The 14515-nt window shown below is 50.4% G+C and overlaps 1 protein-coding gene across 1 annotated transcript in view; it reads right to left on the reverse strand.

The window, feature by feature from the left end:
* The window catches only part of Abcc3 (ATP binding cassette subfamily C member 3), a 35505-nt gene that overhangs the window by 8353 nt on the left and 12637 nt on the right, over positions 1-14515 (reverse strand). Inside the window, exons 12-26 of the mRNA XM_036195293.1 lie at positions 13244-13447; positions 12985-13131; positions 12559-12646; positions 12245-12311; positions 11888-12014; positions 11628-11804; positions 9481-9648; positions 8988-9165; positions 7593-7704; positions 7293-7440; positions 7007-7214; positions 6528-6838; positions 4911-5110; positions 4678-4804; positions 2854-2955 (exon numbers count right to left, since the gene is read on the reverse strand). Coding sequence (XP_036051186.1) covers positions 2854-2955; positions 4678-4804; positions 4911-5110; positions 6528-6838; positions 7007-7214; positions 7293-7440; positions 7593-7704; positions 8988-9165; positions 9481-9648; positions 11628-11804; positions 11888-12014; positions 12245-12311; positions 12559-12646; positions 12985-13131; positions 13244-13447 — 2364 coding nt within the window. The remainder of the gene's footprint in view (positions 1-2853; positions 2956-4677; positions 4805-4910; positions 5111-6527; positions 6839-7006; positions 7215-7292; positions 7441-7592; positions 7705-8987; positions 9166-9480; positions 9649-11627; positions 11805-11887; positions 12015-12244; positions 12312-12558; positions 12647-12984; positions 13132-13243; positions 13448-14515) is intronic.

A 14515-nucleotide genomic window follows, 5' to 3' on the forward strand; every position in this document is an offset into this window, starting at 1 on the left:
CCACCATGCCCAGTTCCCAGTGGAGTTTTTTGTTTTTTTTGTTTTGTTTGTTTGTTTTGTTTTTTTGAGCTGAGGATCGAACCCAGGGCCTTGCGGTTGCTAAGCAAGTACTCTCTACCACTGAGCTAAATCCCCAACCCCCCAGTGGAGTTTTAAAGGGTCTCACTGGGCACTGCGAGGAGAATGGACCGGCTGGAGGGAAGATGGTGGGCGCTTCGAGGAAGAACGAGCTATATCCATTTGAGAGTCCCAGTGTAAAACAAAACAAAAAACCCAAACCCTCAGGGCCTGTTGTCCAAAAAAAAAAAAAAAAAAAAATTACTAAGATGCCAAGCGACAACAGCAGAATACTGAACCTACTGAACGGACACGCAGCCCTGCTGAGTGTGGGGCCCTTCCAAGATGGGGAACTGTGGGACATTTCAGGCTGCACACCTGAAGCCAACCTTGCTTCTGGGTAAGGAAGGCAGACAGTCAGCTTTGAAAGCGGCAGAGGGAGCTGAGTGGAGTAGCACACACCTGGAAGGAACAGCCCTGGGAGACAGAAGCAGGGTTGCGAGTCTGAGGCCAGCAAGAGATAAACAGCAGGACTGTTAACAAAATCCAAGGGCCAGGGATGTATCTCAGGGGCAGAGTGCTTGCCTGGCATATATGAGGTCCTGGGTTCCAGCCCCAGAACTGGGAAAAGAAGAAAAAGAGGAAGAAGAGGAGGGAGAGGAGGAAGGGGAAAGGAGAAAGGGGAGAGGGGAGGGAAAGGGATAGAAGGAAGAGGGAGGGGAGAGAGAAGAGAGGACAAGGGGGGAGGGGGAAAAGGAAGGAGGAGGTAAGGGGGGAGGGGGAGATGGGGAAGGGGAGAAGGAGGGGGAAGGGAGTAACAGAACCAGGAACAGCAGTTTATACAGATAGCTCCCTCCAGGAGATGCTAAAGGCAGACATGGATACCAGCATCATTTGGGATAAAGCAACTGTGCATCCACAGGACATGTTGGATGTTGAGACACGGATATCTCAGGAATCAGGTGTACCCTGGGGGAAGTGGGGCTAGCGTGGAGGCCCGGGGGTGGGGGAGTGGGGGACTTGGGATGGAGAACAAGTAAGTGGGTGGAGGTTCAGTGAAGGTCCACCCACAGACCTAGGGCTTGGGTCACAGAAGAAGCCCCAAGCGGAAGAGTGAATGCTTTCATCTGGATGTAGCTGATGTCAAACCAGACAGCACAGAAAAGCGTCTCTTAGACTCGAGCCAGGTAGGTCATGAGTGAGCTGTTTTCGTGGAAAGCAGGCAGCAGCAGGCAAGGGCCGGGGTAAGGAAGAATTGGAACCTGTGCAGATCACATCTTCAATCGGCCTTCCCAACAAAGGAGAACTAAGAACCGAGGCAATGTGATGCAGGGGGAGGGGGGGTGTTTATGTCTAGAATGGAAGGTGCCCTAGGATGAGAATCTTCCAACAGAGGGAGCAAGACAGAAGGTCTGACTGAGGAAGTCATATTCTTCAGCAGCCATTTGAGCTGATAGAAGCCGAGAGGCTGGACTGTGAAAAGACAAGGGAAAACATCAGCTCAAAGGGAAAGGGAGGAGGAAAGGATGCCCAGGCGGCACTGAAGAGCCGAAGGTGAAGGGAGTTCACATCTTTAACCTATTTTCTCAGGGAAGAAAGAGTCAGGTGAGGTGGAGGGCTGAGCACAGAGAACAGATGTGGTTTGAGGACAGAGGATGCTCTGAAGAGGTCTTTTGGAAAGTGGGAGTGCATAATTCTCAGGGAAGGGAAGCGGGGACACCAGCTGCGGAGGGTGGTTATGAACTTGAAGGAACATTAACAGTTTTCCCCCAGCTACACATTAGTGGCTCTGTACAAGTATGGGCACGTGGGCGCAGATGGGGCAGGGTTTTGTAGGCAAGGACAGGGACAGGTTGAGAGCATCTCCTTGTGGAGTGTAGATTGAGTCTAGGCTGAACAGGAGCCGATGGCTGGGGAAACAAAGGCAGGTCACAGCACTGGGGTCTCATAGAGGGCAGAACTGTGACCATTGGAACACACAGTCAGAGGTCAAAAGTGGGGCTGCTTGACACTAAGAGCTCAGAGATGGTGCAGCTTCTGGGCATGACGAGGTCTGAAATATGCCCTCTTTGGGGAAAAATCTGTACCCACCTAGGCGAGAACAATTCCTTTTCTCTAAAAAAGAGCACACTGCCTGGTGGTGGCAGCGGCACACTTTTTTTTTTTTTTTAAAGCTGAGGATCGAACCCAGGGCCTTGCGCAAGCGCTCTACCACTGAGCTAAATCCCCAACCCAGTGGGACACATCTTTAATCCCAGCACTCAGGAGGTGGGGGAGCAAAGAGAGAGTAAGTTCCAGGACAGCCAAGGTTACACAGAGAAACCCAATCTTGAAAAACAAAACAAAACAAAACAAAACAAAACAAAACACACATGGCCCCACCTCAGTCCCTTTGGCTGGAATGCTCATCTTCCCCCTGCCCCACCCCTTCTTCACCTCATCTGTCAAAACTTGCCCATTCTCTGAATCTCACTTACTCCAGGATCACCGCAGAACCACCTCCCCTATCTGTCCTCTGGGCAGCCCCAGAGCCTTACCATCTACATGCCGTGTGCCTCCACTGGCTCAGAATCTTTGGCTCAGCTCTGAGCCCTCTATATATAGCATCAACCATGGCCTGATACTCTGAGAGTTGATGGATGGATGGACCGATGGATGGATGAATGGATGGATGGATGGACGGACAGACAGAAGGATGGATACCACTTAAACAGCTAGCCTTGAAACACAGTGATGACAGGCCACCAAGCATCCTTCCTCAGGTCACCCAGGTACCTTCTGCTGCAGGGAACTCACCTCAGTCTCAGTCTTGGTGTATTCCTTGACTCTCTCCACAGCTATGATATTAGATTCCAGGTCTGACACCATTCGTATCATCCAATTCAAAGCCAAGGTCACCTACGCAAAGGAACTGTGTTGTGGGAGGGGCCCAGCAGGGGCTTTATTTCTCCATCCGTGGAATCCATCCTGCCTAAGACCTCCGCTGTGTGCTGACTAGGCCTCTAACCACATCTGTGCCTCAGGCAGTGACAATGCACACTTAGTGGAGGACAGTCTGACTCAGTGTCTCTCAAACTTTAACATGTATTAAACTTCTCAGAGCATCCTGTCAAAATGCAGTGTGTGAGCCAGTAGGTCCAAGACTCTCCACTCCTAACATGCTCCCAGAATATGTCAGTGTGGCCAGTCCAGGGACTGGACTGTGTTACCAAGCAGCGTTGACAGCAATGCAGAATCAAAGCTCGGCTCAGCACTGAAGCTTGGGAATGAGAATGAACATTTTAACAAGATCTCCAAATGAGTCACATGCACATTAAGGTTTAAGCAGACAGGCCTGTCGGCCTCGCTTTCTGTTTACCGATGCATTCAGATCTGAGCCACCTGAGACCTCAACCATGTGATCTGCTTTACAAAAATCCCATTTGCAGCTTGTATAATTCTTTGACTGTACAGGCTGGTGTCAGGGTGACCTCCAATCCCAGGCTCCAGTCACCTGATCTGTTTACCTCCTCCACAGCCACCGGGTATTGGTTCTGGGACCCGGGAAAATACCTAAATCCACAGATGTTCAAGTCCTTCACATAAAATGGCTTATTATTTACATGAAACATACCCACACCCTCCTGTATGCTGCAAATGGTGTCTCAATTACTTAAAATCCCTAACACAATGCCTACATGTCACCACATTTACCTGTGTCCAGAGACTCAGTGAAGTTGTCTTGTTTTTTTTTTTTTTTGTTTTGTTTTTTTTTTTTTTTTTTGTAGGAGCTTCTAAACAATTTTTTTCAGATTGTTTTGAGAGGAGTTTTTTTTTTTTTTAATTTTGTTTTGTTTTGAGAAAAGATCTCACTATGTAATTTACACTGGCACTGAATTCACTGCAATCCTCCTGCCTCAGCTTCCTCCCAAGTGTTAGGGTTCCAGGCATGCATCATCATTTCCAGCCTTTTCAACTGTTTTCTGTCTGCAGCTGGTTGGTTCTTCAGTGAAGAAGCCAAGAACACGGAGGGCTAGCTGTATCTTTCCTGAAGGCATGCACCACATCATGGAGTCTGGGCCCACATGTCCCATGTTCAGACCTCAGCCAGGTTGACCTATATCTTGCCCAGACATGGCAGTCCTGTTTGGGCCAAGCTCCAAGAGCATTCCTCCAAGATCTCAGAGCAGGGAAATTCCTGCAAGCTCTTGACTCTTTCCCTCCCTCCCTCCCTCCCTCCCTCCCTCCCTCCCTTCCTCCTTCCCTTCCTCCCTCCCTCTCTCCCTTCTGTCCCTTCCTCCTTCCCTCCCTCCCTCCCTCCCTTCCTTCCTTCCTTCCTCCCTGTACTTGGGTTTGAACCTAGGGTCTTGCACATATTAGGCAAGTACATTACCAATGAACTATACCCCCTTATCTCTTGTCACCCTTTCTTCTTCCTGCTAGGGAGACCTCCCCAGTCTGCATCACACTCCCTGGCTGGTAGTGTCTCCCCATGCCTGGCTGAGAGATCTCAGTGGGAATCCAGCTGGGTGGGGCTGGTCTGCATGTGGAGCAGAGGAGTACACTCAGCAGATGCTAGTGAGCCCTGTATGTCCTCTGTCTCAGTGGTGGCCCTGCCTAGTGACCCGGGCCCCACCTTACCTGTAGGGCATAGGACACAGAGAGACCCACAAGCCCTGGATTCAAGCTGTTTTTCCCGATCACTGCAAACAGTGCAGCAAAGAGCACCACGCAGTTGCCCACGAACTCCACGTGGATACCCAGCCACCTGTGGGGACCAACAGGGAGGAATGAACAAAGGCAGGGAGTGCTGGAGCCCACTCAGAACCACAGAGAGCCTGTGGGCACCTGTAGGGGAAAGGGAGGCTCCTGACCGGTTCGAGGCAATGTAGGGGTAGGAGCTCTTCTGGTTGATGTCCACCTTCTTGTCACTGAAGACCTTGAAGTCTTCCATTCGGCCATAGGCCCGGATGACACTGGCGCCTGTGACTGTCTCAGAAAAGTGTGAGAAGATGGGTGAACGGCTGATGGATTCCAGTCGCTTCAGCTGCCGGGACGTAGCCACATAGAAGCGCTGACCAGGGATGGGAAGAGAGCTCCAGTCAGGGATGTGGAACCACCAACTCAGTCTTGCATGTCCGCCAAACAATTCCCTGTGCTTCCTCCTGCTGGCCCTATTCTTCCCGTGAGCCCTTGGTGCCTTTCCCTGTGTTCACTTGGAGAACAGATTCCAGACATACATTATACATTTCCTCTCTGACCAGCTTTGCTCAGCCAGCCAGCCCGCTTTGTCCATAAAGCTCTTCCTGATGTCTTATGCCCTCCTATCTCATCATCTTTTACAGACCATGACACTCTCTTGTTTAACCTCCCAAGTAGTGAGACTTCTTGTTCCGCTTAAAGATTGTAGATGTGTGCTCCCAGTAAAATGACTGCAAGAAATAATTTTATCTTTTTTTTTTTTCTGAAAATGTCCCTCTTAGTCTACCTACATAGTCATGTAAAGGTTCTAACCCCACAAAACCATGGCTCTGCCTCCATTTCCTAGCCTGTATCCTGTGGACCAAAGACAGCCAGGTCTGCACAGGAGGGGTACACAAGGAGGCCCCTTACCTAGGGGGCAGCACTTCCAGCCCCTTGTGGGAACTGATCGCCTCCCCGAAGAGAGAGATCCCAGTAATCACGAGCCTTTACAATGAGCTGCCCCTGAATGCTGAGCATCTCAGGTGACATATATGTGTCTAAATATGCACACAGAGGACAGCATCCCTCGAACTGTTTCCAATGATTTTCTCAAACAGTACCAATTGGTGTATGGGGCTGAGGGGACAACTCAGGAGAGTGCATTGCCATACAATCATGAAGACCTGAAATAAGATTCCCCAGCACCCACATAAAAATCCAGGCATGGCGGTGCACACCTGTAACCCCAGCCCTGGGGAGGCAGGGCCAGGCAGATCCTTGAAGCTCATTGGGCAGTCAGCCTAGCTGGATAGGTGAGCTCTGCATCCAATGAGAAACTCTGTCCCAGAAAATAAGGTGAAGACTGATTGAGGAAGACACTCAGCATTGACCTCTGGCCTCCACAAATGGACACGCACATGTGCACACACACACACACACACAAACATGTATGTGCATGTACACCACACACACACACACACACACACACACACACACACACACACACATAAATAAAATACAGCCATTTGGAAAGGGTCCCAGGGCTGTCAGTGTATGAACACACATTTCATCCTCACACCATTTCTACAGATTAGATTTTAAGAGTCTATTTTACAGGTTAGATAAGTGAGTTTCAAGGACGGGGAGCAATGGACTGAAGTCCCTGATCCAACTAGCTATGACCTCATCTACAAAAGGGCCTGACCCCCATCAGAACCCACCCACCATGTGCACACACACACCCTATGCCCACTCTAGAGCTCCACCTGCCCCGTGCCCTTCAGCGTCCCACCCATCCACACTGGTACCTGCACAAAGCCATAGAGCACAGCCAGAGGTATGACAACAACAATGAAGAGCGGCGTGCTGGCCACGATGACCACAAGGGTAGAGATGGATGTGTAGAAGGAATTCAGCAGCATGAGGATGGTTGGGGCCAGAACCTCATCAATGACATAGATGTCCTTAGAGAAACGGTTGAGGATGCGGCCGGAGGGCGTTGTGTCAAAGAAGGACTGGGGTGAACGAATCTTGTTGTGCAACAGAGCCGCATGCAGCAGGCGGGCCGCCTGGACACTGCCGACCACCATGGTGAAGGCTGACAGCATCACCAGGAGCCCTTGTTGGGAGAGGCAGGGGAGGAGGCCAGAGTAGAAGGGCAGAATGAGACAGATGGCCAGGTGGGTCTAGGGAGGCTCTGAAACAGGGGTATGGGTCTGTGGTTTGGGAAGTGGGCAAAGGAGAGAAGGGATGAGGGAACCCCTTCTGGGCACCCCAATATGTTCACCTTGTAGTATTCCTAGGGCAGCATAGACACCTAGCCTTTGGGAGGTGTTATTCTGTCGGCCATCTACCACCGCATCATTGGTCCAGGCGCTGAGCCACACGTTGGCTCCGATGGCAGCTGCACTTTGGCCCACATACAGGAGGCAGATAGCTAGCGTGGTGTAGAGCCCCACAGACCTGGCATAATCCCAGTACACGCTCATCTTCACCTGTAAAGAGAGGCCACCCAATCTCCACGAGCCCCGGGGACCTGATCATCGTCTGCAGCCCATGCCCACCCTACTCACATTGCCTGTCTCTGCTGTCTCCTCTGTGATCAGTGTCCCAGTTTTCTTCGCGTTTGTCACCTGCATCTCCTTCTCTGATGGGCTTGTGTGTCTCTTGGTCACAGTCCGGTTCTGGCTCTCCCCTTCTGCAGACATGGAGCTCATCTGTCTGTGGAAGCAGCTGGTCAGACCCAGGCCTGAGAACATGGACACACTCCCAGGATTTGAGTGTCAGGGAGAATGTCCACGTGTATTCTACCCACTGGGGTTTGGTGGCCCTGACATAGCCTTCTGGGAACTTGAGAACTCCTGGGAGTTTACCTCATGAACTGCTTGCGGACCTCGTACATGGATGGCTCATTGTCCGTCATGTCTGTGTGGGTGCTGAGTGTGTCTTCAACCAACAGCACTTCCTCATCTGCATCGTGCAAGCCTGCAGCAGGGATGGAAAGTCACAGAGGCTGATGGCCCCTTCTGCAGCCCTTGAGACCGCATCCTCCATGCCAGTGGGAAGGGCTGGATGGATGAGCAAGAGGGTGAGGAGAGGGTTGGAAATGACAGCCAGAAGGAAACCGGGCCGTGGTGGCACACACCTTTAATCCCAGCACTCAGGAGGCAGAGGAAGGTAGATCTCTGTGAGTTTAAGACCAGCCTGGTCTACAGAGTGAGTTCTAGGACAGCCTAGGCTATACAGAGAAACCCTGTCTCTGAAAACAAAACAAAACAAACAAAAAATAGCCAGAAGGAAATTTAGGCAGAAAGTTATTTGCAGACTGTAGAGAAGGGGACTCAATAGGCTGAAGACCTGGGCTCTGAAGTCAGTCTGGCTGCCCTCAAATCCTGCTTCCTTGATGGCAGCAGGGCCTTAGGCAGGCGTCACTCACATAAGGGTAATAGTCATGGGTAGTTCATGGCACCACCAGTCACTGTGAGGGTTAAGGAAAGGATGTGTGTCTAGGGATTCTCAAGGGCATATTACTTGAGAATGCTCAAGCAGGTTGGCAGCAGGCAGGGAAACCCAAGCAAAGGCCCAAGAGCCAACTCAGAGTGTTGAGGTAGGGAGCTCTGACTGGGCAACAGAGTAGGGGAGCCGGGTCTTTTGTAAGCTCAGACTCTGCCCTGGACTTCATGATGAAAGAGGCCTTTTTGTAGTCTGCTATCTGGAATAGTTCCAGGTCATAATAATTATTTAACAACTCTTGTTGGTAAGTAAATGATTTTGCCAAGTACTTATACGCTTATAAACAATTCAACCATAAAACAGCTTTGCTACATACTCTGGGCCTAAACTCCTGTGTTGTTTTAACAAATGGAAAAACAGGGGCTGGAGAGGTGGCTCAGAGGTTAGGAGCACTGGCTACTCTTCCAGAGGACCTGAGTTCAATTCCCAGCACCCACATGGCAGCTCACAACCATCTGTAATGAGATCTGGTGCTCTCTCCTGGCATTCAGGCATACATGCAGGCAGAATACTGTATACATAATAAAAAAATAAATCTTTTAAAAAATGGGGAAATGCTGCTGATGCAGGGTCTCACAGTGAGGGGAGAGAAGGAAGGCTCTAGTGCATCTTTATCATACAGGTGGTTTCCTAGAACTAGGTCCCAGCTCCATACGAGGCCAGTCCAGAGAGACTTAGAAACTCCAGACAAGGTGAATACTGGGAAAGGATGGGAGTTAGGAAGGCCGGGATGGTGGGGACTAATTTTTTGCCACCTTCATGGTCCTTCTGGTCTTCATCTGGTGCATAGTTTCGGAGGAAGTTGGCAAAGGAGCCATTATGCTGGAGGAGGGCTGAGTAGTGGCCCATCTCAGACACCTGTCCGTCAGCGAGCACAATGATAAAGTCCGTCTGGGGCAGGAAGCTGATGCCATGGGTTACCAGCACCCGAGTCTGTGGAGAAGGCAGCAGGCTCTGAGCTGCAGCATCCTCAGGCATACCCCAAGCATGAGTACAGAGCCATGGGATAAACATGAGGAGTCAGTCATAGGCCAGGCACATCCACAACATATCCCACACCAGCCAGAGCCTGCACAGCATCTTGGAGGTGTGTATCCCTATGGATTTCCCCAGATCATATCCTGCTTTTCAGGTTCCTACATCTCCAGGTCTCCCTGCCCAACCCCCCCCCCCCCCACCCCTCCACCTCCTGTCTGTTCTCCCCAAGGATCAAATCTCACTTTTGCTTCCACCCTCTTGTGGCCTCACCTTGCCTGCCAGCACACCTTCTGGTCCAATCACTTGGTCAAAAATATGTTTAGCCACATGAGAGTCCACAGCTGACAATGGGTCATCCAGCAAAAAAATGTTGGCATCACTATAAACAGCTCGGGCCAAACTCACCCGTTGTCGCTGGCCTCCAGATAGGTTAATGCCCTAGAGGGTGGAGAAGGTGGGTGATGTGTGGTGGTAGATGGAAGGGGTCACTCAGCAAGGCAGAACTCTGAATCTCTATTCTTTTTTTTTGTGTAGTTTTGGTGCCTGTCCTGGATCTCGCTTTGTAGACCAGGCTGGCCTCAAACTCACAGAGATCTGCCTGGCTATGCCTCTCGAGTGCTGGGATTAAAGGCATATGCCACCACTGCCCAGCTGAATCTCTGTTTCATTGAGTACTTGGCTGTCTCCACAAAGTTGTAGGAGGAGGCTCTTAGAATCCTCTGGGACAGATGAGCCTATTCATCACCCTGCACAGTTGGCTGCCTTGCCCAATAACAGATGAACAAGAAAACAACAGGGGCTATATCCATAGATTGGAATATTATTTAGCCCCAAGAAGGAAGGAAATGCTGACATGTGCTACAACATGGATGAACTCTGAGGACATGATACCAGTTGGACATAAGGCAAGTATTGTACAAATCCACTCACACTGGTATCTAGGTAGCCACATTTTGAAAAACAAAGTGGCTATTGCTGGAGGTTTGGGGAGGAGGAATTCAAATCTGTTCGATAAGGGACAGATAACAAGGTTGGAGTGACATTTGGACATGCCCAAGGTCCTAGTGATTATTGCATAACATTGTAAATATACATAACATAACTGAACTGGGCACAGAAAAGATAGTGAGGGTGGTACATTTAATGTCAGGTGACCTTTGACACATTGACAAAAAGGAAATACTTTAAAAATAAAAGCAAGGAATGGCAAGATAGCTCTACAGAGAAAGGTGCTTGCCGCCAAGTCAGAGGATCTGAGTTCGATTCCCAAAGGTGAAAGGATAGAAATGACCTCCACACACACTGTAGCAACTGAGTGTTCTCCCATTACCCCTCACACAAATTCATGCAGGAAAGTGAAAACCCCACAAAGAAAAACAAAACTTCCACCAGAGCCCCGCGTTTTATAATTTAACAGCCCTATTCAAAGCGGGCAATGCTGGCCCACACCTTTTATCCCAGCACTCGGGAGGCAGAGGAAGGTGGATCTCTGAGAGTTCAAGACCAGCCTGATCTATGTAATAAGTTCCAAGACAAGTAGGGCCACCCACCAGGGTCAAAGTGCACCAAATGCCCATCTCTGACCACCCACTGCTCCTAGGCTCACTCTCCAAGGGCCTTCTATCACTCTGGGTAAAAACTGCAATCTTCAAATGGCCTGCAGGGTTCTAAACATCCCAGCTGTCTGATGACCTCAGTCGCTTCCCTTTCTTCTCCTGACAACTGGATCACTCTGCTCCAACCATGCTGCTTTCTTCCTTGGGCTAATGCCCAGTTACACTTCTTCCTGAGGCTTTGAACTACCTGTTCTATCTCAGATGACTCTAGGCGAGGTCCCTAGACAGCCAGAACTCCATGGTCCTCTGCAGGGGGCTGTTCCTTCTAGTCAGGTCTCTATTTCTCAATGATAAACCTCCCCAACAAAACTGCCAAGCACAAATTTCTTATATTCCTGTGCCGCTTTGTCTCTCCCCTTTAGGATTATCTAATATATATTTTGCTTATCTTGCTTATTGTTTTTCTATAAAAGCAAAATTTTTTATCCTGGTGCATTCGCCATCATATAATATTCCCTAGCCCATAGTAGATGCTTAATAAAAATCTGGTGGCTGAATCAATGAATGATGCGCTCCTCTTTCTCAGTCATTAAGAGTCAGCTCAAGAGTGATGCTTCTCCTTATACAGACTCTTCTACCCCTACCTCCTACTCTTCTACCCTGCATAGGCCTTTGTCATGGACCTGGGGCATTCCTTGTCTGTTCGTATCATTTTCCTCCCTGGAATAGAGCTGATTCCTGGCACAGAGCTGGGCATGATGTTAGACGAACGAGTGAGTGAGTACGGAAATCTGAGGTTGTTGGGTTTGGGCTAGCAACCTCATGAGCTGGCTCCTCAGGGATGAAAAGGTGGCTCTGTACCTTCTCTCCAATCTCAGTCTGGTCCCCACCAGGAAGCACATCCAGGTCAGCCAGCAGGGCACAGGTCTCCAGAGCCTGTTGGTAGTGCTTGGGTCTCATGGGTTGACCAAATAGCACATTTTCCTGAAGCGTGCAGTTCTGGATCCACGCCTGCTGGGGGACATAGGCCACCGAGCCCTGGCCAATGGAGAGGTTGCCTTAGGGTTTGCCTGAGGCTGTCCAGACTGTATGCCTTTCCAGGAGCCCCCTGCCCATCTCACCTTCACAGACACTGTACCTTCCAGCTTCTCCATCTCTCCGAGTAAGGCAGATACCAGCGAAGATTTCCCACAGCCCACAGGGCCCACCACAGCCACCAGTGCCCCCTTCGGGATTTGAATGTTTAGGCTAAGAGCAAGGAGTAGTGGTCAGTAGCGGAACTTGGGTTTGGTCCAAGCCTTCCTCCTGCAGACCCAAGCCCTCCTCCGTTCCTGACACCACTCTGTCAAAAACAGGATTTTTCCTGCATTCCCTGTCAAAGCCAGAGACAAGGAGAGAAGGGACCACATTTGATTGGACCTCTGTCCACTTTTTTTTTTTTGCATAGATGGCAAGTGAGTGAGAGAAGCCGAGGGTACCTGTGCAGGGTAGGTGGCAGGTCCTGGGCCCAGGTGAAGGTGCCGTTGTGTATGGTGATGGCATGGCCTGGGAGGGCCAAGATGCATAAGGTCAGCGTGTCTAGGATATTGGAGGACCGAATGGAGGACTGGGAAGAGTGTGAGCAAGGGAGAGAATCCCTGGAGCAAGGACGGGGTGGGGGTGGGGGTGTGGGGGGGTGCGAGGAGTCGTGGGGGAGGGGTTGATTAGGAGAGGTGCTGTAGAGTTCAGAGAAGAACGGGGGTCACAAGAGGAATCTTGGAGCAGGATTTCCCTGGAGTAAGGGTGTTGGGACCTGGGGAGATGTTCTTTCTTTCCACACAGTGGGGGTCAAGTTCATCTTGGTTCAGGAAATCTTGGATCCGTTTCAGAGACACACTGGCCTACAGGAGGGTGTGGTTAGTTTTTCCATTGCTCTATGGGTGCCCAACTTCTGAGGCTAAGCAGGGCCTCCTGAGGACCTACTCACTAATGCTAGGGCCCCTCCTATAATCAAGTCTTACATGGCTCCCACTATCTGAAGATAAGGTCCAGATGGCAACAAGGAGGCTGTGTCAGGAACTCAGACCCTGTGACTCCAAACTACCCACTTAGTCTCCACAGCTTTCCCTGGCCCCAAGAACTCTCCCCATTTGATTATCCATTGACCCTAAGTGACCCCTGACTGACGACCTTCCCACATATCCTAAGTATAACAGACACCCTGCTTGCCCTGGGTTACCTGGGTCAGGCCACTGATTAACTGAGGCAGCATGTTGAGGGGGATCTTTAAGATATTGAACAAAGACAAGGACACAAAGGCCTTCTCCGCATCCAGCACATTGTTCTCATCCACACACACGTACACTCCGAGGGTGATCAGGGTCACCTGGGTAGCATGGGAATGAGCGTCATGGTGGGATTTGTGAGGTTTCAGGGAACATCAAGACTTGGGCTGGCCTAGCCACATCCAGGAACCCCATACCAGCAGAAAGTCTCACCAGAAAGGGGGTGCAGACCCAGATGAAGGTGGAGATAGCCTGTAGGTAGGCACCCTTGCGCAGCAGCTGGAGCTCTCCCTGCCTGATGCCCTCTACCTGCTCCAAGAAGCTGGGCTCCCAAGCATACAGCTTCAGCACTTTGATGCCATTCAAGATCTCATTCATCAGTTTGATGCGAGAGTCCTTGAACTTCATTTGTTGGACCTGTCCGGAAAGGATCAGTGGTACACCCTTCCCCCTCCCCAGATCTCCTACCCGCTAGACTCACACCTCCAATACCATCTCATCTAGCGTAGACACTGCATGTTGACCCACGGGCCTTCCCACCACACCTCAAATGCCCAGACCCCTGTCCCCCACCACCAGTGTCCTCTGACTCAGAAGTGCAGCTCCGTCTTTAGTGTCAACACCCCTGACCTCCCCAGGCAGCATCCTCTGCCCCTGCCTTCCATTTCCATCCCTACCTCTTTCTACAACGTCCTGGACAGACTATGAGCCTCCCAGAGGCAGGATTTGTTTGTCTTTCTGTTCACTCAGATCCTAATCTAAGGCCTGGCATATCACAGTGATTTTTCCACTCAGTTCTTATTTGCTGAGTGCCTATGTGTCAAGCCACGTGCCAAATGCAGGACAGCGTGATGGACGATTCAGATGTGGCCCTCGCTACCATAGAGCTGACAGTCTGATGGCAGAGGCAGACAACACAATGTAAATGTCAGGGAAAGAACAGGATTCAATAAGGGGAGAAACAGGTCGGGGCAGGGGAGTGAACTTGGGGCAATCTGAAGGAAGTGATGTTTCTGCTGAGAAGTCAAGGAAGGGAGGATGTTAAAGAGGCAAGGAGAGCGGGGAATGTTCCAGGAAGAGGGAAGAGTACATGTAGTGGCCCAGAGGTACATAGAGTTTGGTTCTTTTTTTTTTTTTTTGAGCTGAGGATTGAACCCAGGGCCTTGTGCTTGCTACGCAAGTGCTCTACCACTGAGCTAAATCCCCAACCCGAGTTTGGTTCTTAAAGAAAGGAAAAGCCAGCATGTCTGGAATGTGGTCATCCCATGAGGATTAGAAATGGAGGCAGGCAAGGTCCAATGGAGCCTGGAAAGTGGTTGTGGTGGTTTGAATGGCCCCCATAGGCTCATATATTTGATGCTTAGTCACCAAAGTGTGGCACTCTTTGAAAGGATTAGAAAGATTAGGAGGTGTGGTGTTGTTGGAAAAAATGTGTCACTTGGGGTGGCCTTTGAGGTTTCAAAAGCCCATGCCAAGCCCAATCTC

This window comes from Onychomys torridus, chromosome 8 (assembly GCF_903995425.1).
Source record: "Onychomys torridus chromosome 8, mOncTor1.1, whole genome shotgun sequence".
Classification (NCBI taxonomy): Eukaryota; Metazoa; Chordata; class Mammalia; order Rodentia; family Cricetidae; genus Onychomys; species Onychomys torridus.